The sequence below is a fragment of the Erpetoichthys calabaricus genome, chromosome 11 (assembly GCF_900747795.2).
Source record: "Erpetoichthys calabaricus chromosome 11, fErpCal1.3, whole genome shotgun sequence".
NCBI classification, from domain to species: Eukaryota; Metazoa; Chordata; class Cladistia; order Polypteriformes; family Polypteridae; genus Erpetoichthys; species Erpetoichthys calabaricus.
Genome location: NC_041404.2, coordinates 90,336,541 through 90,362,064, shown reverse-complemented (window position 1 = coordinate 90,362,064; position 25,524 = coordinate 90,336,541). Strand labels below are relative to the sequence as shown.

The following is a 25,524-nucleotide window of genomic DNA, read 5'->3' as shown; positions in this document are numbered from 1 at the left end:
GAGTTGTTTTTTAAAAGAATTCATGGAGTCAGCTGATCTAATTAATTTCGGTAGGTCATTCCAGAGTCTGGGCGCTATACAGCTGAAGGCCTTGTCACCCATGGAGTGTAGATTTGTATGGGGCACAAAAAGATTGCCAGAATCAGAGGACCTTAGTGGGTGGGCAGGCACATAGTGATAGAGAAGGTCACTGATGTAGTTTGGCGCGAGGTTATTTAAGGCTTTGTAGGTTATTAGTAGGATTTTATATTCGATTCTGTAAGACACAGGGAGCCAGTGAAGATGGAGGAGGATGGCTGTGATGTGCCCACTGCTGCTGGTTCGAGTAAGGACTCTTGCAGCTGAGTTTTGAATAAGCTGGAGCTATGATATAAGATTAGAAGGGGCACCTGCCACTAGGGAATTATAATAATCAATGCGGGATGTGATAAAAGGATGGACAAGTTTCTCAGCATTAGAGAAGGAGAGGAAGAAGCGAACATGGGATATGTTACGGAGGTGAAAGTACGAAAGTTTCTTAATGTGATTTATGTGGGTGGAATAAGAGAGGGAGGAATCAAAAATGACACCAAGATTCTTTACAGTAGAGGCAGGTCTGATGAGATCACCACCAAGATGGACTGGGAAGGAGCTCATTTTATTAAGTTGCATTTTAGTCCAAATTTGCAGGAGTTCAGTTTTGTTGCAATTTAATTTTAAAGAGTTCTGCTCCATCCAGGTTTTAATTTCACTAAGGCAGGTTGTGAACTGAGAAAACTCTGATGAAGTTCCACTTTTAACATTGAAATAGAGTTGAGTGTCATCTGCATAAAAATGATAACCCAGTCCATAGCTACGGATAATATGGCCAAGGGGAAGCATGCAAATACAGAAGAGAAGCGGGCCGAGGACAGAGCCCTGAGGGACTCCTTGTGTGACTGGCGCTGAACTGGATCTGCTGTTGCCAAGACTAACAAACTCTTGCCTATCAGTCAGATAGAAACTGAACCACTGGAGGGCAGTGCCAGAGATACCCAGCATGTTCTCCATTCTGGACAGTAGAATGTCATGTCTGACAGTGTCAAATGCTGCACTGAGGTCTAATAGAATTAATATGCTGGTTTGTCCAGAGTCTGTTGCCATAAGCAAATCATTGGTTACCCGAAGAAGAGCAGTTTCACAGATGTGCTGCGCCCTGAAACCAGACTGAAAGGGTTCCATCAAATTATTAGAGGTTAAGTAATTGGTGAGTTGGGAAGCTACAACACGCTCGAGAACTTTTGACAGGAAAGGTAAGTGGGAAATAGGCCAGGAATTGTTAAGATGGTGAATTAAATCTAGTAACAGTGCTTATAATAATTTGGATCCAGGTCAGCATTCAAACAGACTACTCTAACGGATGCCCCTAGTTGATTGGAAACTCCAAAATTGTGCAACAAGGAAGTCTTGAAACATGCAAACTAAAACAAACTTGAGCTACAGACTAAACGTTCAAATGGAAAAGTCTTCGACAAATTGCAGTGGAGATCTATAAATTGTGAAGTCCAAGGCCCATAAAACCTATAGAAGCAGCATATTAGCTCAGTGGTTGTCCACAACCCGTTGTGCACTAAGACAGCTCATCATTGTCATTTTATCAAAAAATGTAGGCTGGACCTCTAGCTCATAGCCATCTCTTGCAACAAAAGTTACATTTCTGGACATACCCTGAAAAAATGCAGGGACGGCCTTTTGACCCAAATGGCTTCATTTCAGTTACTTTTTGTATATTCTCATGTATGGTTTAGTAAATGTTATTTGATTTCCTTCTACTGCGGTTGTCACTTACTGTATGTAACAATACAGTTCTATGAAAAAGTACAGCAAGTTCACTCTCTTTCAGTTACATTATTTTACATATCAGGATAAAAGTAATTTCAAGACTTTGTAACGAACAGAAAATTGCTAGCTACATTCTGAGATGTAAAACCATAGAATTTAAAATGTGTATCCTTGCTTTTATACATGCTAACAGATGATATGCAGTTAAGATATGCTTTTTATGAGTTTAATTGGGGACGCTAAATTAGTGCTGGATGAGTATGAATGTGAGCCCATGCCCATTGATGGACTGACATCACATCCAGGTTTGTTTTCCACCTTGTGCCACTTTGAAGACTGATAACTGGATGGATGGATATAAACATAACACTGCTAGTGCTTATCAGAGCTAATAGTGCAAATGTTGCCACTCATCACTAACTATCTCTTTAGAATACTGTAATATTAAGGTCAGCACTGCCTTGATTCAGTTTTCTGAACTACTTGTACAATGATGATCATATTTCAAGTCAAGCTTTGGTAAAAGGTGTTCTGTGAAATGGACAGAAAAGACAATTCTAAAATTATGTAAAATTAGGCTTTTTTTCATCAATATACCTGTAGATACTGTACTTACCACTGCCTGTAATATTAACAGGATCACTAAGAGGAGAAACAAAGGAGCGTCCAGATACCTCTACCTCATACTGACACAAGTAATTTCCTTCATGAAAAATTGCTGTCTTGGGGAGTGAGAAGACAGCAGAGTGGTTAAAAGAAACCACAGACTGCAGATTGGTAAAATTAAATTTGGTTAATTTCAAAAGATGAAACTTTCCGCCTGGGTACTTTGATATTGTGGAGCAGATGATATCCAGACTTTGTCCCTTGATGTGTTTTGAATCTTGGTGACCAATCGAAATATTTGGCTTTTTCAGATCCACTAAAAAGGAAAAACAGGAAAATATTTGTGGATATTTTGACATTTACAGTATACTTCAGCAGGCCATTGGATTGTTTCAATTAGGTTTGGCTCCTGTTAATTATTAATTAATTATTCAAAACACAAAGTATCTTTCTTTTCAGAGTACATGTTCACCTTAGCCTGCTATGCTCATGCTTTGTTTTTTTGACTTATGAAAGTAGGAATGCTGGGTGTGAGGACTATATTCTTGTGTTTGTAATGCCTTTTGCATTGTGTACAGTAAATCACTATACAGGGGTGGGAAAAAGTAGCTTTACAGTTGTGAGTGTGCAAAACATATATCTTTTAGATAATTTGTACACTTACAAGCATGTACCTAACTGTGCCATTGTGAAATTCTTTTGAGTTAACAAGGCTATTGTAATAATCACAACCTGCATGTCTTTTTCCATATGATCAACTGTAAACCTACTTTTGCTCATCTCTGTATATATTTATGTTTGGTGCCAAAGTGGTAAAAGTCAGGACTGAGTGATGAAGCAACTCTAGCAATAGAAATGCTAGAAACAGTGGGCGATTGTCAGAGTAGTTCCCCTCTTGGAGAATCGTGGATGATTAATCAATCCGAGGCAACCCACCTCAACTCAATTCTCAAACCTTTTGCAACCCATTACAATTAAATACAACAGTAACTCACGACCTGCAACCAACCCATAGTTTTAGAAACCTTGCTGTAGGGGCTATATAATGTTTAGAGATACAGGGACAGTAGGGCCAACTGTATCTCTGTAACCACAGAGAGGATGGATTTCTGGACTGGGCCTAAGAGTGAAGTAAGGTCATTTTCGTTTAACAATGCAAACATTAGTCTTCATTTTCACCTTTCAGCCACACTGCCATGGTGTTTTAACCCCTAAAAACAGAGACTTTTGAAAACATTCTTCAGAGCAGATTGGTGTTGCTATGTGGACAGCTGATAATATTGACTTGGAAGAACGCAGACACTAATTGCATTCCTATTTATTTGTGTTTATAACCTAGCCCTTCTTACTCATTATAATGTCTCATTCCCTTACAGTTCACTCCTCACAGAAGAAAATCACATTCCCACATGGTGAATGTAGAAGAGTTGATTTCATGGCACTTGTTGTATTGTTTACCTGTATATATCTATATTACATTTTGTATAATTTGAATGCTGCATACAGGTGTAAATGGCAAATACTTTACTGGTCGCTTCAGTTTTGAGATAAATCCCTTGGCTGGCGCAGTTAACATCCCTTTAAGGATTTTTCCGCCGATGTTAGCATTCCTAATGTGAATGTCCACATCCCATGTGCTTTCTGCTGTTTTAGTGTGGATAGAGATATTTTTTATAAACAGTGTGAAAATGCTGTTTTTGTTAAACAAAACAAATGCCATTTTAAAATGAAAATGTAGTCATGTGAATTTAGCCTAAGAAAGTATCCAGCTCTCCATTCGTATATGCCTCATTCAGCACCAATGTTGTACTCAGCTGATAGCTAAACTATCTATAGCCAGGCTGCAAAACCTTCTTCAGACTTACATTCATAGTCTGTGTCTGATGAAAGGACCATGGATAAATAAATGCTATCAGACCATTTTTCACAACACCCTAAACAGTGTTCAGAGTGAAAATCTGAGCTAAATGAATCTTCCTGCTAAATACATACCAGTGTTTCTGGGGCCAACTGTAATACCTCAAATTTGAGACAGCTTAGCTTAAATTTTGGGCATTGACCCTTTGAATAATACACACTATAAATTGGTACAACAAGTTAATTGGGAAAGGTGTGTGGATTAAATAAATTAACAACTCAGCACATGGGAATAAATAGATTTGAATTCAATATACTGTAAATGAAATATACCCACAGATATTGCTTCTTAAAATTAATTCTTGAAATTATTAGTAACAAAGTAATACTGGACTTTGGCCACTTATTTTTCTGCTCTTCCACTTTAAAAAACTAAATGGAATCAAAAGCAAGGAAGAGAAAAGACACCCACATTCTTCACAAGAAATAACATTTCCTCTTACCTATATTTATGTAGATACTGTCACTGAAGGGTGAATCAAAACGGAGATGAGTGCCCTGTACTTGAAATCGACAGGAGTAGTTCCCTTCATGATTAGAGGCTGCTCTGCTCCGAGTGAAATTCACTTTGGTCTTATGGACAGCAGCTGTCTCTCTTTCACTTTGCCCCTCATTATGGTAAAGATAAAAATCCACAAGAGTGTAAAGTGGAAAATCCATGGAACAAACAATGTGAAAAACTTCTCCAGGCATAAAATAGTTGTATACAGAAGTCAGGGAAATTTGTGGCTTTTGAATGAAATCTGAAACATAAAAATGGACATAAGTCAATGGTTTTAAAAAAAAATCAGTCATCAATGTATACTCTTAATAAAGGCAAATGTTTCAAGAATTTAATATGCTTATAGCAACAGTTTGCCCAGAATGATGATCATTATTATATTAATAATATCCATCCATCCATTTTCCAACCCGCTGAATCCGAACACAGGTTCACGGGGGTCTGCTGGAACCAACCCCAGCCAACACAGGGCACAAGGCAGGAACCAATCCTGGGCAGGGTGCCAACCCACCGCAGTATTAATAATATATAGTCAATTTATTCTGCACCACTACTACCTTATCTGAAGGCACATCAGAGCAGGACATGACAAAAAGGAGTGGTATTACTAACTAATTTAAGGTTTCAACATCTTTAAATTTGTTTTATAAACAACATTACAGTGCAAGACATGTGTCTAAAAACTCGAATAAACAAACCTCACAATGAGAAGAAAAGGGTCTGATGTCATCCTCGGAGTTGCAAATACTGTAGTTATATTTCTCTGTGACATACTGGCAATTTTAGGAAGTGCAATAAATATGCAATTATTTGTCCTTTATTTTTGTCGCCCCCCCCCCCACCCCATTTATTCTAATGCAGAGTTGTGAGTAGGCTAAAGTCTGTTGGGCATCATTGCAAGGCAGCTCTAAACCCTGGATGCTACATTCATACAGTACGCGGAATCTATTTTTGATATGCCAATCGGTTTAACAGTAGAAGTACCATTTACTGTATTCAGAGATCCACCTGTTCATGCATTTGGTAGCAGAATACCTTGCATTGACTGTCTCCATCCAAACTTCACAGTGACAAGATTTACTTTCTTCAAAAATGTAAAATCTTTTTCTACTACACAAAAGTTTGTAATTTTTTTTTTACTAAATACTGATTGTACCTATGCAAAACCTGGAATTGCTGGAGTGTCTTGTTTCTTTTAAATTAGACTTCTTTACATTGCATTCAATTAATATGTCATACCACAAACTGTATCTCTGGTTGAGGAGGAAGTTTTGCTTTCTTATCCAGTGTGAATGTTTCACTCTTTAAAATTTGAACACATGCCACTAAGATGTTCTTGTCTAAGACATAGGATGAGCCAACTATATGTCCAACTATATCCTACTATCACAAATCTTATTGTTCTTGTTGATTTTAATAGTCCTGCTCATGCCTCTTAATACTCACTTGTTGTTGATTTTGTTAAAATCATTAAGTTCTTATGCTAACTTAGACTGTTAACCCTAAGCATCTAATGGGTTTGGAATTATATATGAAATCGTTTAAGCCCGAGAGTCTCTTGGGTTAAGCTCTTAAGATCTGACATAAAGTGTTAAGCCCGAATAACGTTTAGGACTGTATTAAATTGCTGTCTAGAGGATAAAATAGCATCATGCTGCAAAACAAATCATAAATATTACTATGCATTTCCCGATTCTATGTTAACTTGTCAATATTCATGAGTGGGATTTAGCTTCCAATTAAAATACACAATCGCATGTAAAACAAAAAGATGTAAAGCCAGTTTTAGAATAAAGTAAAACTGAACCATTAGTTGAATCAAGAAATAGTGATAACAATGTAAATTGGTCATTGGATGTTGACACGGATAGTGAAAGTGATGCTTATGGCACTCAATGACCAAACTGCTGTGATATGCCTGGTGACTTCAGTTGCTTAATGCTGCAGCAGAACACAGTAACTACTTGGTAAAAAGGTTAAATGATTGTGACCAAGTGGAAGGACAAGAAAGACGTTAGCTACTTAAGCACTATTAAAAATGCAGCAACTGTCAATGAAAAATGTACAAAATTTACAAGTTGAAGTGATGTGAATCAATGTTGTGACAGATTAAGGGTCCCCATGACCCCTTGAACCCTTAGACCATACGTCAGACACCAGATAAAAGTCAAAAATGAATATTTATTATAATAATAAGTGCACAAAGCACCCTCCACTCCACTATATTCCAATAAATCAATAATCAAATAAACAATCAATACAATCCTCCACTCCCAGATGTGTTGCCACCCTTCCACCCAGCTCAGCTCAGCGTCTGGGATTTCCCATCGTCCTTTTATATTCCCTGACCCGGAAGTGGTTCCAACCCTACAGTCCATGTGATTCCTTATCACTTCTGGGTCAGATAAAAAGTCCTTTTCTTCATCCCGGAAGCACGTCATTTCCTTTGTCGCCTTGCCTACGACGTACTTCCGGGTTATAGGGCACAAACAACTCTCTGGGCCTCCCTGCAGCGTCATCTGTTGGCCTATGTGGTATCCAGCAGGGCTGTAAAGGAAAACTCCATCGTCCATGATTCCCTGCTGGTATTCGGGGCACTTCCATGCCACATGGACAGCTCCATCTGGCGGCCTGGGGGTGTTGGCCGGGGTGACAGGCCGGCCATATCCCACAAGGTACATTTGAAATGGTAAACTAATTGTGAAAGGCATAATAAATTAATCTTTTTACAGTTTGTTAAATATGACTCATAATATTTAATTTGTGTGTGTTTTTATTTTAGGATTATTAAAATAAAATGTAGCTTTTAAGTAAATAAATAGGGAAAGCTTTTGTGTTTTGTAACAGCAACAGTAGACAGTTGCGTTTGGGATAGAATTCTTGGTCAGCATAACAATGACTTATAGGAATGCCTTGTGTTGTTTCAGATAAAAAGAATTAAACGTCCACACATTTATAAGGTGACTCCTCAAAGAACTAAAGCAGAAGGTGGCATAACACTACCTAACTTTCAATTTTATTATTGGGTGGCAAATATACAAGCTACAAAGTCCTGGAAATTGATACAGACTGAAAATATACACAAGCCAGGTCTTGCAATGAAAATAAAATCTTACTGTACTTCTTTATATGTCCTGCTTTGCGCCCAAGTGAAAAGTAATTATTATCAATATAGAAATAATCCAATTGTCCATCAATCAGTCAGAATATGGAAGCAATACAGAATGTACTTCAAGGCAGAGAAGCTTTTATCCGTTATTCCTCTATACAATAGTCACCATTTCAATCCTCTCAAACCACTACAGTATTTAAACTTTGAAAAATGTGATTAAAACATTTAGAGAACTGTATATAGATAATGTTTCTGCATCTTATGATCAGTTACACTTCAAATTCAACTTTACTACTTTCAAACCAGAAATTTTGTTAAAAGATACCTAACCAGTTTTCTACACCTTCTACACATTTCTTTCTAGAAGAAATACTGATCAGTTTTGAAGACTCAGACAGTATCTCAACAACATATAAAAACATCTTAAGGTATCTTCCTTTGAAAGGTCCTAGGGTAGCGTAGGAAAAGGATCTTTCAGTTAATATCTCAGAAAAGGAATGGAACGCAGCAATGTATGGAATACACTATTTAATGCACAAAACATTCAATCATTCAATTTCAAATCTTTCATCAATTATCTCATAAATTGTCCAAAATGAATCATTGAATGCCTATCAGACAGCCTTGGTGTCACAACCACAATACTAGTATGTAAACTTATCTTGCTTAACTGGAATCTCAACCCAAGTCAGTGGGTAAGTGATGTCTTAAACTATTTGAATTTGGTAAAAAATAACATTTTTGGTTAGAGGATCTGGAATATGGAAAGATTTAATTAATTAAATTTCATGATAAGCATTTATATTGGGGGGGGGGGGGAGTGTTTTCTCTTCTTTGTTTTTTTTCTATTTTTGCCCATACTGTTGGCTCTCCTCTCTTTCTCTCAGGTCGGGGTTGAATTCTGTTTTGTTGCTTTTTCTTTGCTAACTTTCTGGTATTTTTTTTTTCTAATTTGATAATGAAGTCATTTTTTTGTATATGTCCGACTTGATTGTATGCCATGTTATTTTCTTCAAATAAAAAAAAGAAAAGATAAAAATAATTCTGTGAAGTATGCAAATAAGATGGAAGAACACAGAAAGATATGTAAATGTAACAAGGAGATACTAAGACGTGTGTTATTATTTTATCTATGTATATGTTTAAGCTCTCATAAACTAACCAGTGTGTATATGTTTGTAAGATGACGTGAAATAGGTAATTAGGAACTTTGTAGTTAATACATCTATCATAATTACATTAAACTAACACAATTAAAAAGTATTTAGACCAGGGGAATTCATCAGCTGCTTGATTTTTCTCTATACAGTTGTACTAAAAATAGCCATCAAAGCATGGTATAAGGGAAGTCACTTTTATTACTTGACACAGATGACAAATGGCTTTTGAGACAGACAAATGAAACACAGCTTTTGATAAAAGAGATGTGGGTTGGAGTGTTTAGTATGAGATAGAAAAAGGTTTGAAGATGCAATGAAGCATCATGCTGTCAGATGACAAAAGTAAAGTGACATCTACAAAATAAAAATGTAACCCCAAAAAAGAAGAGGAAAAAGGCTGTGCAATGGCATGTACTATTAAATATTGCCTTTGCTCACTTAAGAAGAAAGAATTTTCAATTTGCACAGATATTTCTTTTGGTTTTACTGATGCAGAGCTTGCTGTATGGACATTGAATTTAATCATTCATCCATCCCTCCACCTAACCAGCATGTCTTTGGACTGTGGGAGGAAACCCACACAGACATGGGGAGAACATGCAAACTCCACGCAGGGAGGACCCGGGAAGCGAACCCAGGACCCCAGGTCTCCCAACTGCGAGGCAGCAGCGCTACCCACTGCACCACCGTGCTGCCCTTTAATCATTCAGGTTTTATGTTTTTGTCTATTGTTGATGTCTGGCATTTGATTCCTGGTTTCTTTGCAAGTAAACATAAGTAATATTTGCAATAAAGCTTGGTTATTATCTCACCGAAACTACCTTGTTTCTTGACATTATCTGCCCAAAATGAGGAGTGCACTATGGTTTGAGCTGTGTTTCTTCAAGTATATGTTTTGATGAGTGTTAATATAATGAGCTGTGTTTGTTCAGGTGAAAACATTTAAAATAAGCAATCTGAAACCTCATGGATATAGGTGAATCCTGTGAATCCTGGCAGGAGCAGAGCTTTTGTAGGAACTCCTGGACCCTGCTAAGGCACTCCTCTCTGAGATTTAGTCAGCCTCAGTCATTGTTAAGGTATTGTAGAGTGAATAGTTAACTCTTTACAGAGGTGGTAGTCAAGCATTAGCAAGGAAATGAGTGATGAGTGAATGTGAAAGAAGTATGCATTATGGGGTGTAAACCAAGTCTATGAGTTTAAACATTTCCACATTGCCTTTTGTGAACGCTTTTTCACAATATAACATTAATCTGTAATTGAAGTTGCTGAAAATGCGCAGCCAGGTGTTTCATGGGCATAACCTTGGTCTGGTTCAACTGCTCGGGTCCTCAACAATGAGGATCCTGTGAGCTGGATCACCCTTGGGGAATCGTGCCACATGGCCTTAGTGCTGCAACCGACACTCCCTCACAATGCAGGTAATGTGCATCATTTGGGACTCCATGAGCAACTGCTCATTTGACACAAGGTCAAACCAGTGGTACCCAAGGATTCTCTGAAGAAACACAGTACCAAAGGAGTCCAGTCTTCATCTCAGGTTACTGGATAGCATCCATGTCTCGCAACCATAATGCAAAGCAGGAAGCACCAGGACTCTAAAGATTTGGACCTTCGTCCATTTGCAAAGATATCGGGGACACCACTCATGCCTTTCCAGTGACCTCATGACACCCCATGCTGTCCCATTTTGTCTGCTGATTTTGTAGGAAGAACCACTACAGACATGAATGTCACTGTCGAGGTAAGTAACCTCTCAACAAGGTCGACACTCTCTCCTTAGACAAACAACACTGCTGATGGCTGTGCCTAAGAGATCATTAAAGGCCTGGATCTTGGTTTTTATCCAGAACACTCTCAAGCCTCTCAAGAGTTCCAATCGGATCCTCTATTGACTGACTCCATGATGATCACAGCATTGTCAGCAAAGTCAAGATCAGTGAATCTTTCTTCACCAACAGAAGCCCCACAGAGGCTGGACCCCATGACCTTGCCCAACACCCAGTCCATGCAAACATTGAACAGAGTAGGAGCAAGAACACACCCCTGACGAACCCCAGAATCAACTGGGGAAAACACAGAGGTTCTGCTTCCACTCTGCATAGCACTCACAGTAGCAGTGTACAGGCCGGCCATGATATCTAGCAACTTTGGGAGGATGTCCCACAGGGTAGCTCAATCAATGGGGTCAAATGCTTTACGAAAATTGACAAAGGCTGCAAAGAAACTCTGCCAATATTTGCGCTTGCAATCCATGAGAACCTTCAGTGCCGGTATACGGTTGATGGTACACTTCTTAGGCATAAAACCAGACTGCTTCGGTTGCTGGTAGGTGAGCAAGTGATCACGGATCCTATTGAGGATGACCCTAGTAAGGATCTTACCTGGCACTGAGAGCAGTGTTAATCTCCAGTAGTTGCTGCAATCCAGGCAATCACACTTCCCTTTCCAGAAAGGGACGACAAGTTCAATTTTTCAGTCAGCTGGGAAGATGCCTGTCTCCCAAATGGAAGCAAAGATTGCTTGCAATGCCAGGAGGACAGCCTTACCACCAGCCTGGAGAAGTTCACACCGGATACCACAGATCCCTGCAGCCTTCCTTAATTTTACCTGGTCCACCACCTATACAATCACAATGAGATTGGGTGGTTCACGGCTATTTGGTGGATCAGCCTCAAGAACCGTGGACCAGGGATATCCAACGTCCTAGCCAGAGGATCAGCTTTGAATAGCTGCTCAAAGTAGGCAGCCCAATGAGTCACAAAATGCAGTGTCATCTATAAGGACCATTCCATCACCTGCCCTGACTGTGACTCTCCGAGGAACAGATTTGGATGTGCGTAATGCTTCTGTTCCTCTGTAAGCAGGACGTGGGTCACTAGACCACAGATGATGTGTCACTTGCTCACAGATACTTCTAACTAACTCCTCTTTATTTGCCCTCAGAGCCTGGCATTACTTGTACATGAGATATACTGTATCATAAAACAAAAATTAGGGAAAAAAATCACAGTGTCTGCCTTTGTTTAATTGCAAATTTTGCAGCATTTTCTAAGTAAACAAATATTTAAATTTGACACAAACACAATTTCTATCACATTTGAGAAGTTATCTGTCAGCTTTTAGTGAAGAATCAACTGTCCTAACTTTATTTTTTGAATAATAAGGCTTTATTATTTATATATATATTATATATACCTTCCATAAGTATATTAATATCTCTATTAAAAGCCTCATTTTGTTTTAAAGTTACATGTAACAAAAAATAATTTTGCATACCAGCACCTTGACAGATAACAGAAGCGTCTTTACTGTGATCACAGTTGTGTAATCTCCAGCCCCTGAAAGGACACTGAGAGAAGGCCATCTCATTTCCAAAGCATCTGACATCATCCTGCAGGATGTCACCACTTCCCAAGCCAAAGGCTGCATTGTGTGGAGCTGACACTGCTGCACCGTAGCCTTTTTGCTGACAGACCACATCTGCATTTTGCAGTCCCCATGCATTGTCACAGACTGTTCCCCAGGTCCCTTTGTAGAAGACTTCAACTCGACCGGCACAGCGTCCACCGTTAGCAAGCCTTAAGCCTGTAAAGTAAGGCAGAAAAAGATTTAAAAAGCAGTCACTATAAAATACATTGCATATTAAGAATAAGATGTAAACACAAGAAATGCTTTATAGTAAAGTTCAGATTTGCCCTTAGCATCCTTTGTGGCTTGACCCTTATGCAGGAGTAAACTCTATTCCTCACACTTACAGCTCAGCAATGGAGCAGTCACACACGACAACACACAAATACATATCCTGAGATTGTAAAATCATTTTTAAGTTGTGGAGTGGAAACTTTGCCTACACCACAACCTGCCTGCAAGTGGAACATGGGTGCTCTAAATAAAAAGTGACTTATGATCCATTCTTAAAATCAAAGGATTGGTGCCCAGCACTGACTCACCTTGCCACCTTGAGTTACTTCACGATCCTTGGCTCTATTCAACCAGATTCTCAGTTGGATTACCTTGTTGGATAGGGTGGGCATGCAGTGGATAATACTACTGCCTTACAGCTGAAGAGCCCCCAAGTTCAAATTCTGCCCTAGCTCTACTAGAATCAGAAAGCATTTGATAAGGTTCCATATAAAAGGATGGTCATCAAATTAAACGAAGTGGGAGTTTACAGTGTTGCTTGTAGATTGGTGCAAAATTGGCACAGACACAGGAAGCATAGGGTGATGGTGCAAGGAACCTTATCAGAACCGGCTGATGTTAAGAGTGATGTTTCACAGGGTCAGTGGTAGGACCGCTGCTATTTTTAATACGTATTAATGATTTGGATGGGAAAATAAGTAAGAAACTGGTCATGTCTGCAGGTGATACCAAGCTAGGTGGATTGGCAAATGATCTAGAATCCATTGAATCATTACAGAGGGACTTAGACAACATAAAGGCTTTGGCAGATTTATAGCTGATGAAATTTAATGCAAGTTAATGTAATGTATTACACATAGGAAGAAAACATGCTAGGTTTGAATACACAATGGGAGGTCTGAAAATCAAACATACACCTTATGAGAAGGATTTAGGAGATGTAGTGGACTCAACACTATCAACTGGCAGACAGTGTTCAGAATCCATTAAGAAGACTAACAGAATGTTAGGTTATATAGCATCCTAATGTGTACAATACAAGTCAAAGGAAGTTATGCTCAAGCTTTATAACACACTGGTTAGGCCTCACCTGGAGTACTGTGTACAGCTTTGGTCTCCAGGCTACAAAAAAGACACTGCTGGAAAAATTCCAGAGAAGAGCAACTAGGTTGATTTCTACGCTACAGGAGATAAGGTATGAGGAAAGATTAAAAGAGCTGAGCCTTTTTAGTTTATGCAAAAGAAGATTAAGAGGAGACATGACTGAAGGGCTTAAAATTATGAAGAGAATTAGTACAGTGGATCGAGACTGTTACTTTAAAATGGGTTCATCAAGAACATGGGGACACAGCAGGAAACTTGTTAAAGGTAAAACATTAGGAAGTTTTTCTTTACATGGAGAACCATAAAAACATATAATAAGCTACAAAGTTGTGCAGTAGAGAGTAGGACTTTATGGACTTTCTAAACTAGACTTGATGTTAATTTGGAAGAATTAAGTAGATGTATAGGATAGGATAGCTTTGTTCAGTTGAAATGCCTGTTCTTATCTAGATTGTTCTAACTGAAAATATACACACTCTACCTCAATGTCTGGTTTTCCACCCTCCTCCCAAAGATGTGCACCTTAGCTTAGCCGGATGACTCTACACTAACACCATATGTGAGTATGGGTGTGAGTTTAAATGTGCCCTGCAATGGAATGGCACAAACATTCTGGGCTGTTTCTTTTGGTATACCCAGTTCTGCTGGAATAGGCACTGGTTCCTGTGAGTCATAATTATTCATGTTTGATGATGGACGGTTAAAGAAAGTTAAATAAAGAAAGCAAATGACAATTAATTTGTCTTCATATGACAGAACCATGTTTTTACATAATTCATTACATGCTGTGTGAACTTGACTTGTGAATAGCAACATTGGCTGGCTTTCACTTTAAAACATTGATTCAGATTTTATTTTATAGAGTGCCTCTCAGGATTAACAAAACTCAGGTAATTCAGGCACAGTATGCTCACTGTATTAATGAAATAGCATCTAGCAACATCCCTTTGGAAAAATGCTTCTTCTACCTACATTCCTAGGCCTTGAAGATTAGGAAGCATATAGACAATGTGAAGTGAAAAAGTCATGAGCAGTTTGGCGCATTAATTATACCATCTAGGAAGACCATCCTGACAATCTGAGACAATGAAATAACAAAATATGCCACATGATTTTGAATATGCAATGGTGCCTCTTTGACTGGATGTTCATTCTAAACGCTTCAGATACATATACTGATTTTCTTTAATAACTCCTGTCTGCCAAGGTCTGAATGATACTAAACTGCTTCATCTCATCTTATTCTCGAACCCACTCAGTGCAATTCAGGGTCACAGTAAGTGGTACATTGTGTCCGGTATCTGTGGCGGATCTGAACAGGTGCAGGTGTTTTTAAAGAATAGTGCAGGTCAGACTTTGTCAGTGTAGATACGTATGTGGGAAGAAAGATGTGCTGCCACAGAGAACTTAAAGAGTGAGCGTAGTTGGCACAGCTATCCATCTTTGAGGTTATACCAATCATTTAATGCACTTCCACTCATGGGGTTATAAAAAAGACAGAGGAGGAAAGAAATCAGAACAACAAAAGAAGAAATCAAGAGGACACTGAAAGAAAGCAGAGAAGAATCAGGCCGGAGTCAGTGCGGCTTGAAGATGTGCAGCAGTTGGGTAAGCCCCATGGAGGAGTGCAGGGAGAAGCATTTCAGACACAGATCAACCTTTGCTGATTTTGAGAAGTAGTGATGACTGAGTGCTCCAGGGGTCATACTAGACCAAAATAAGGTGGCAGGATGAAGGAGTTGGACTCCAAACATCCTAGGAAGTACTAACGGAGCTGGATGGGACAGGAGCTGGGTTTATGTACCACATGTGTCAGTGTCTTAGTCCTACTGAGTATGCCTGTTGGGTGAGCAGGGTAAGACAGTAAAGAGAGAAAGAGAGGACTTTAATGGAAGGAAATGACAGATTTTATCCTTGATTTTAACTATTTATTGGATGTTATTGATTTTAACTTTTTCACACTGGTTTTTCTGATGTATTTGATTTTTGGTATGATTTATTAAAGACTAGAGGCCTTTGCCCCCTGCTCAGCAATCCCCCCCCCCCCCCCCCCCCCCCCCCCCGACCTGCACTATGTGCCAGCCACTTTGCATCTCTGTCGCTTGTGTATGTGGATTTCACTTTCACCAAACAACAAATCTTTTAATTCTTGTGGCTAAGCATCTTCATTAAGAAGAAACACTACTTTTCCCTGATAGCAACATGAATTAGACGATATATAAGTCTCAGACTTAAAGTTTAAATCCGAACAATATATTCTATTCGCTGTTCCGTTATTTTACTGAGTAATTATTTCCGTTTGTTTGCACTAATGCGATCTTTACTATCATTTTTTTGAGACTTTTGAATTTTAGTACTTTCATTATCTCTAACCTGCTCTGCATGTGTATTGTGCCAACGTTTTTGAATTCTTTACGACGTTCTAGTTTGTCATCTACTCTTAGTCTTTTATTTCCGGCCCCGGATGTGGTTAAATCTTTTGGCACAAAATATTGTCTTACTTGATGTGAAAGTATCTCTCTGAAAAAGTCACGTCTTGTCCCAGGCTAAAAAGTCTCGTCTCGTCCCAGGATTTTTTTATTATAATAGAGAGATTTGGACACTGCTCGGATTATTTTATAATCACACTGCACTTTTTTGCAACATACTTGTTAATTGTGTCCTCATTCAACCTAGTCCATCTTGGATATGAGTATCAATGTCCCGGAAAAAGGACCAAGTCCATGGCTGCAGGTATCCACAGCATCACAAGTGAACTGAAGGCTCTCGCAGTAGGACTGGGCTCAGACTAGAAGACAGCCCCGAACAGGGCATCAGTTCATCACAGGTCTCACTCACACACCCTAACAGGACCAGTTTGGAATTGCCAGTCAACCTGACCTACACATCTTTGGGGATGTGGGTGGCAAACGATGCAAACCAACAAATACAATAAATCCTCACAGGAAGCTAGACCTATGGAGTAGCAGTGTCACTCACTGTGCTACACGCCAACCATCACCACATTGATTAATGTGAAATATACAGCATTAAACTGTTAAAGTATAAAGACTTTGTACATGTAATTTTTGATTATATTAACAGAAAAATATTGTGCTAAGGAGTGATGATATTTTACATGTTAGTCAGACATGCAAGCATGAATTACATTCTACTCTGTAACAACATGGCTGCTACTACTACTATAAATTCATGTCTTATGTTGCCTACTGGAAGCTGATTTTAATATGATTATTGAAAGCGCTGTCTACTTTACATGAATGATTAGTCAGTAAATATAACTAATAACTTATACTGGGCACACACACCTTAAGGATGTACATATTGTCAGGCTGCAAATTATGCATGGGCCATTAAAAGAGTTTACCCCATACCATTTATACAAAGGAGCAAGGATAGGAGTGGGATGACTTAAAACAAGGCGTTGTTTCATACTACTGTTTATGTACAGTATTGGTGAACTAGTGTAGATTTGGTTTACATCATCATCAGTCTGTTCCTCTGTGGAGCTAACCTAGTTGGTAGTTCTATATTGCTTGGCAGGAAAGGGAATCATCTGCTAAATTACAGTCTGGACATCTGAAGTTAGCAGCATTGGCAGGTGTAACAGTTAACTAAAACATTTTTTATTTTTACAGAAGAAAATGAATGATTTTCTATTTGAAATATAAAATAAGTTTACTAATATAAAGAGTGGCACAAATGTTTGGATCAGAAACACTTCAATAAAGGATTCCCCATTATTCATGAGGAAAAAGCTGCAGTAACCATAGCTCCATCCTAGCAGGCTATTAGAACCAAAATACAGTACTAAACATCCGTGCCATCTTCTGTAAGAACTTTGAAATGTGGTTTAAATCATCTTAAAAGCATCTGCAGAATATTACAGATGGCATAAATTTCAACAAAAATTGTACGGTGTGCTGTTATCTACCCAGATTGACTAGAACATCTTCAGTTTAACATATACTAGCTGAAATACCTAGCGTTCCCAGGGAGGAAAATAAAGTTGTTTAATTGTTTGCTAAAAATATAATTTCAAAAAACACAACTTTAAAAATAAAAATAAATTAACAAACAATGATGGCTCACTAATGTGCTTGTCTTGTGGTCTTGTATGTATGTTATCATCCAGTTGAACCGGCCAGCTCTAATTTCAAAAGCAACAGGAGTGCGATGGTACTCAAATATAAAGAATGCTGGCAGTCACCTCCAGTTCACCCTCTGGTGGTTGTTCCGGGTGTCAACTGGATGATAACATGCATACAAGACTGCAAGATCACCCCCCACCCTACCCAGAAAGGGGTGGGTTAGGGGTGATTTCACCCTACAGTATTTTTAGTCGACCAATGAGAAACATGTGTACCAAGTTTCATGAAAATTGCTTTAGCTGTTCAGAAGTGATGCTGGAACATACATACACACACACACACACATTCACTTTTATATAATACTAGCTGAAATACCTGGCATTGCCCGGGAGGAAAATAAAATGTTTACTTAATTGTTTGAGAAATATATAATAAAAAAAACACAACTTTAAAAATAATAAAATTATTATTTTTTTAAATGAAAATAAATTAAACAATGAAGACTCACTAATGGGGTTTTATTGTCTACTGAAGTGCCTTGTTATATACAATGTTTTTAGTTTTTCCATCTTTAGCCAATATATAAAGGTTCTTAGGACTTCCTACCTTTGAACACGCCACATAAAGTTGTCCATGTGAGAAATAGGCTGTGTCCAAATTGATTCCAGCAATTTTCAATGCTTGTCCAAACGATCCAATTGTCAAGTGGATGATAACAGACATACAAGACCGAATCTCCAATTAGTCTCTTCAAATTGAGATTGTTTTACAAATCAACTAAACATTAAATATTTTACCTATATAAATATTATAAATCAAATATCATAGCTATATTTGGTTTATACTTTACCTTCGATTTTGATAAGTTAATTAAATTAGTTTTTTTTGATTATGAACGTATTAAAAAAAAATTCCTATTTCTTTTTTACAAAAACAATGTAACACCAACACGTTAACTACTATGTTGCAAAACAAATGACATTTAGTTCATTAATGAATAAAGAAAAATTGCAAAGAGCTCCACTGAATCGACAAAATAAATATAGGATGTTTATGGTAGATAAAAATAAAATTGCTTACTTATTATATATAATATAATAGATAACCTATTTTAATCAAAATATAATCACGGAATACTTTCGAAGTAGTGTAAAAATGATGGGAAAAGCAAAGCCTTTTTTAAGGGTTTTTGACAGATTAATTTTTGTTATGTGGTATAGTAATAAGTTTTTACATGCAGAATTTTTGACGATGTAAGAAAATGTCAATTAAATTAATATTATTATTAGGTTGATTTAATTGTATTACCACTACAACATTGTTACAATAAGAATATCTATCTATCTATCTATCTATCTATCTATCTATCTATCTATCTATCTATCTATCTATCTATCTATCTATCTATCTATCTATCTATCTATCTATCTATCTATCTATCTATCTATCTATGTATCTATCTATGGAGGCTCAAGTCACAAAGACAGAATGAGTTGGGAGGCCAACCCGGCCAACTCCATTTAATTTCAAAAGCAACAGGCGCGCGGTGGTGCTCAAACATAAAGAATGCTGGCAGTCACCTCCGGTTCGCCCTCTGGTGGTTGTTCCGAGTGTCAACTGGATGATAACATTCATACAAGCTCACAAGATCACCCCCACCCTACCCAGAAGGGGGTGGGTTAGGGTTGATTTCACCCTACAGTATTTTTAGTGAACCAATGGGAAACATGTGTACCAAGTTTCATGAAAATCGCTTCAGCCGTTTGGAAGTGATGCTGGAACATACATACATACATACATACATACATACATACATACATACATACATACATACATACATACATACATACTGTGATGGATGGCTGGGGCCCATGCCCGACCGGGATGCCACTTCTGTGTATGTTCCAGGGGAGCCAGCATGGGCTGCACAGTACCTCCCCGGACCACTTAGTGGCAGCCCCCCTGTGTGACGGTGGTGCCTCAGATACCCACAGGGCTCCATGGGAGATGGAGTTCTTCACATCCCCGTTGGGATCCGAGGTGGCCACAGGAGGCACTGCAGGGGTTCCTGGGCCCCTCAGGGCCGTAGTTCAGCCACACCTGGAGGTGCAATCAGAGGCAGATGGTCAAGCACGTCAAGTACTTTCGGGTGAACTATAAAAGGGGCCAGCAGCCACCACTCCAGGAGAATGAGTTGGAAGGAGGAGAACAATGCTTGCTGGGAGGAGTGGTGGTGTGAAGAGTAGTGTGTGTTTTGCTTTGGTTGGTTCTTTTGGGACTGTGTGCTGCCTGTGGGACACGGGGAAGATGTGCCTCACAGGTGAAGAAAAATAAAAGTTTATTTACTTTTATACATGCCACCGGTGTCAGTCTGTGTGGGGTCGGCGCCTATATACCGCCTTTGTTGCAATACATACACACATTGGCTTTTATATATATATATATATATATATATATATATATATATATATATATATATATATATATATATATATATATATATATGTAGATATAGATATATATATATATATATTTGCTGAAAAATGTTTTGTGCGAAAATCAGAAAATAATATCTTTCTCAGAATCCATGTTTCATTTCTACTTTATTCATTTTAGAATAAAGAGAGCCTCAATTTGTCCGGATATCATTGGTTGAAAGGCAGCACATAGCTGAAAGTCAAATATCAGTCCATCACAGGGCCAATTCTGAGACATCAATTAAATTAACATACATGGCTATAATTGCTGGAAGAAATTAAAACACAAAACAAAAACTCACATTAACACAGAGAGAATCAATAGTTTGCAGCAAAGATAACCCACTTGGGAACGTTTGCTGCTCAAAAGAGAATGAAAATGGCCCAACATTTTTTAAAGGATATTCAAGCCTTATAGAAGCAGAGACACTAGACACCACCCTAGTTTGTGTGTCCTCTGTGTGTCACAAAACAAACTATTCACTTCAATCATTCTTTGGCTGGGTTGGAGTGATATACTGTGTATATGTATGTGTTGTGACGGGCGGCCAGGTCCCATGCCCAGCCGGGACGCCCCTTCAACACTGGATCCGGGGAAGCAGCCATGGGATGCACACTACGTCCCCTGGAACACTTGGTGGCAGCCCCCCCTGGGTTGCATCGGGCATGTTTTATGGAACACTGGAGCTCATCCTGATTGGGCTCCGTGGCCACTGCCAGGGGGAGCTGCAAGGCTTCCTGAGCCCGTGTAGGCAGCAACACAGCCACACCCGGATGTGCAGCCTAATTTAGGTTAATTACCACCTGAAGCACTTCCGGGTGGGCTATAAAGGGAGCCTTCAGCCACTACTCAGGGCGCCAGAGTCGGGAGGAGGAGGACAAAGCTGCCCTAGGAGGAGTGGAGGAAAGAAGAGTGTGATTTGGGATTTGATTTACTTTTGGTTATTTTGGGACTGTGTTAGGGCCAGTAGGACATGGGGAAGACGTCTCCCACGGCTGAAGAAAAAATAACACTTTTTGTTTATTTTTCCCATGCCTCTGGCATCAGTCTGTGTCAGGCCGGCACAAATATAGCTCCTTTATCACAATATATATATATATAATATTTCCTGGCTGCAAAATCTGTTCAAAAGCAAAGACAGGTTCACACGATTGAGCCCAAAACATAACTGACTATCCTCTTAAGATGGTGGCTTTTTAAACCCCTGCAGGGGAAGTGATGTCATCAGGACTGAAGTGACATCATTGGCTGCCCCAGAACAGGGTAGGATTTCCCGAGAATGGTCTGCAAGGAATTGAAAGAGAGAATTAGCACACTTCGCCACCCCCTGGTCTGGCATGGAACTACATTTATTCAGGCCCTGTGGCTGTCCCCTAAACATGTGTGTGTGACAATATATATATATATATATATATATATATATATATATATATATATATATATATACACGCACACACACACACACACATACATACATATATGTATATATACATATATATGTGTGTGTGTATGTATAGACATCTATATTCCAAACATGATATATATTATTTTAGGAACACACTTGAATGTATTCTTTTTATCATTGTTCCATTCCCTATTTACAATATATCTCCCTCTGTCCTTTTCTTAGCACATGATTTACTGTGAAGACTCTACATCAAAAAACTACAGTAAAAATTACAATATAACATGCCTTCCAAAATACTGGTCTCATCTACAAGTTGGTTCTTTTTAAGATTCACCCAATAAGGCCAGAAAATGAAAAAAAAGCAGTCATGTCTTGTCCGTTCTGAGTAATGTTCTCAATTGATATGTAGTAGATGCATAGGAGCATCTTGATTAGGACAACACTCAATAATTGCACATACTCCTTCATACTAATTGAAAACACCTTGTTCCACACTAAGCTCTTTTAGTTCTCACATTTAAGCTTCTTGTGTGTTGGGTTGTCATTGCTAAAGAAGTAGAGTGGACTATCATATTGCATAAGCTAAGCTTCAAAGGCTTCTGTGCAACTTTCCTTGAATGGCCATTGGGTTCTTGTAATTGAAGCAAGCAGCTGGTGGCATCATTCTCACTAACTAATGGCTCATTAGCAGAGCACAACCATTCCAAATAAGACTTTTAGCACATACAGTCTTAACATTTTAAAATTCAACTTTACATGACTTTCAATTTAATGAAAGTCAAGTCTTTCATTCATTTTACTTAAAACCAACTCAAAGAATGAGTTCTGTTTTTGTCCTTGGTTGAATTGGAACTTGGAGTTTGTCTCTCTAATGACACTGGTCAAATCTAAATCTACCAATGATGCCAGTAGGGCCTTTGCCCTCTGTAACTTACCTGTGACAGTGACTGATATAGATCTGCTCTCAGGAGAACTAATGTTACGTCCAGAAATTGTAGTTTCATACACACAGGTGTAATTACCCTCATTGAGGAAGTCTGTACGAAGGAAGGAGAATGTGACAGACTGGTTTAAAGTTTCCTTTGACAGAGGTCTTGTTGTCATGTTTCCAGCAGTCTGTAGTAACTTGAAAGTCCCAAATGAGTAGGTGGTTTCTATAGAGCAATTGATGTGGAAACTTTGGCCATGTGCAATGTCACCGGTATGACTGCTTACTGAGATGAAAGGGGTTGGCAATGGATCTGCAAATAGAGGAGTTTAACAGTAATTGTCACAAAGATGGAAGAAATGTTCCTTGCTTATGTGGTGGATATTCTCCTATTACAGATATAGTGATAAGGTCCCATAAAAAAGTAGTATAACCTTGCATTTTGTGCACACACCGTACAAGTTTAAATTTATTGTCATGTATCTATAGAACAATGAAATTCTTATTTGCGTGTCTCCTCAGAATAATGACAGTGAAACAATAACAAAACCTTATAGAAAATCTACAACTATTAGAGTAGCTGAAGAGAGAAGCTGGCATAAGAAAATAAATTACAAAAAATATTTTCAGTTTTCTTTACAACTGGAATTATACACAGGCTAACCTGGGAGGCAATGATTCCAAAATTAATCACAGTATATGAATAAACATTTGCTTTCTGTTTTTCAAAGAAATATTCCGGTGGCTAGATTTGCCGTTTGTCTTTAACTCCTTTTCCTATTTCCCTGAGATAAAGCATCCACTGTGAGCCAAAGCCATACACACGTCATCCCCGAGTTGTTAAAAATTCAGCTAACAGTGGCTAGTGAGTGAACAGAGAGTTGAAGGAACATAATGTTTTGTTCTTTATTCTTAGCATTTGATATGTTATATGTATGTGTACATAATGCTCATAATTTAAGACAGTGTTTCTGTCATTTTGTGGCTGTCCATACTCCAATTGCCTGCTTTCACTCTCTGCTCGTGGACTGCTTGTGGTTCATGTGTAGTGGCTATTCAAGTCTCAGCTGCTCCTAAGCCTTGACATTACATGTTAGTTTTGTGTGATTCCCTCAGTATAGTTAGATGGAACTCAAACAAAGATTCAAGCCCAAGGGCCCCCTACATTCTCAGTTCCCACTTGGTTTTTGTGTCCATATCTGTCAGAACACTATTAATTTATTAGAATCTATTTTCTGATTTTTTGCGACATTTTGGGCCTGTAGGTGTCAAAATTCTGTATATAAATGTTCGGTAACTGATTTAACTTTAAAGATCCACATGGGCAGTGAGAAAACAGCAAAGCTAGGGGCACAAAGAACCCCAGATTAATTTATTTATGTATATAAAGGCTATGTGACATGACATGCTGTAGTTCAGTAAATGTGCTGCTATTTTTTGTCCTTAAATTTAACATGCTCTGTGCTACATGAGTAAATGTTATGGTGGGAATTCAGAAAATTAAATTGTGTAATAGATCTGTTTTTGTTGTTCTAGTTAAATACAGTATGACTTGATAGTTTGCATGCAAAAGTGCAGTTTGTTCAGCACAAATGATCAAAACAAGAAAAATACAAACAACTTATAAAATCTTTCATGTTCAGTGCCTGGTTATGCTTTTTGCTGATTTTATAGGCCCATGGGCTTCTACTAACAGTAGCACATATTATTTCCAAACTCATTAAGTCTAAAGTTCTGTCCAATTTTGATACAAAACTCCATAATACCTCTTTAACCACACCATAATTACTAAAACTAAAACTGACTAACAGGCAAAACCATAACAACCATGCAGTAAAACAATAGAAAACAAAAAGACATGCACATGATAAAAGAAGCATACAAATCTTTTTGAAAAATGATTCATTGTTGCAGTGCTGTATATGGGTTGCATGTATATACAGGTTTTAAATAAAATGAATGTACAACTACAGTAATAGGTGACACAGTGTTAGTGCTGTTGTCCTCCAGCTTTAGGAGACTGGGCTGAAATTATGGCCCAGCACTCTTATTATTAGTAAGCTTCCAGTGATAATTTTTTGTACAGCTTACATAATCCAATACTTTTAAAAGTTTCATTAAGATAATGATGTGCATTTATGAAAGTAGTTTCAAAAGCATTTAAAGAAGATTTAAAAAGGTAGAACTTCACTGAAATAAATGTAATACCAGTAATTAATTCAACATACTGTAAGTGTCTCACCTTTGATTTGGAGTTCAATAGGCAGACTCTCTTGGGAATGGAAAGAAGAGCTAGAATTCTGCCAGCAAGAATAATTCCCTTCATCTGCAAAGTCTGCATTTGTGAAGAGGAAAGTGGCAGAAGCGCCTTTGAGATTCTTGCTCTGAACAGCACTACTGTTTTCTTTGACCGACTTTAGCAGATAAAGCTTCCCAGTTTGGTTCAATGATGCCATCTCACAAGTGATGCTGAAATTTTCACCCTTCACAATAACTCCTGTGAAGTTGCAAAGAGTAATTTATGAGTTTTCTGTACCATAATTATTAAATGTATAATTTCAGTTAGACACAATGTAATCTATTCATACATTTCCTGAACTTACTTTTTTCTAATTTATGGCAGAGTGGAAAATAAACCCTCTCATCTTTGTAACACACACAAAGCAGGAACCAGTTCTGATGGCATGCCAGTCTATTGCAGAGCACACTTAGTGCGCAATTATGCCAGTTTAGGGTTGACAATCAATCTGTACATCTTTGGGAGGGGTGGCAG

General features: G+C 38.3%; 1 protein-coding gene across 1 annotated transcript; it reads right to left on the bottom strand.

The window, feature by feature from the left end:
- Positions 1 to 2,266: 2,266 nt before the first annotated feature.
- Positions 2,267 to 25,225, bottom strand: LOC127529721 (uncharacterized). The gene is made up of 6 exons (XM_051934310.1): positions 24,994 to 25,225; positions 22,759 to 23,064; positions 12,383 to 12,685; positions 4,767 to 5,066; positions 2,417 to 2,722; positions 2,267 to 2,331 (listed from the first exon to the last, which is right to left on the bottom strand). Exons 1-6 carry the CDS (start codon positions 25,205 to 25,207, stop codon positions 2,267 to 2,269), a joined length of 1,494 nt encoding a protein of 497 aa, XP_051790270.1. The 5' UTR covers positions 25,208 to 25,225.
- Positions 25,226 to 25,524: the final 299 nt, after the last annotated feature.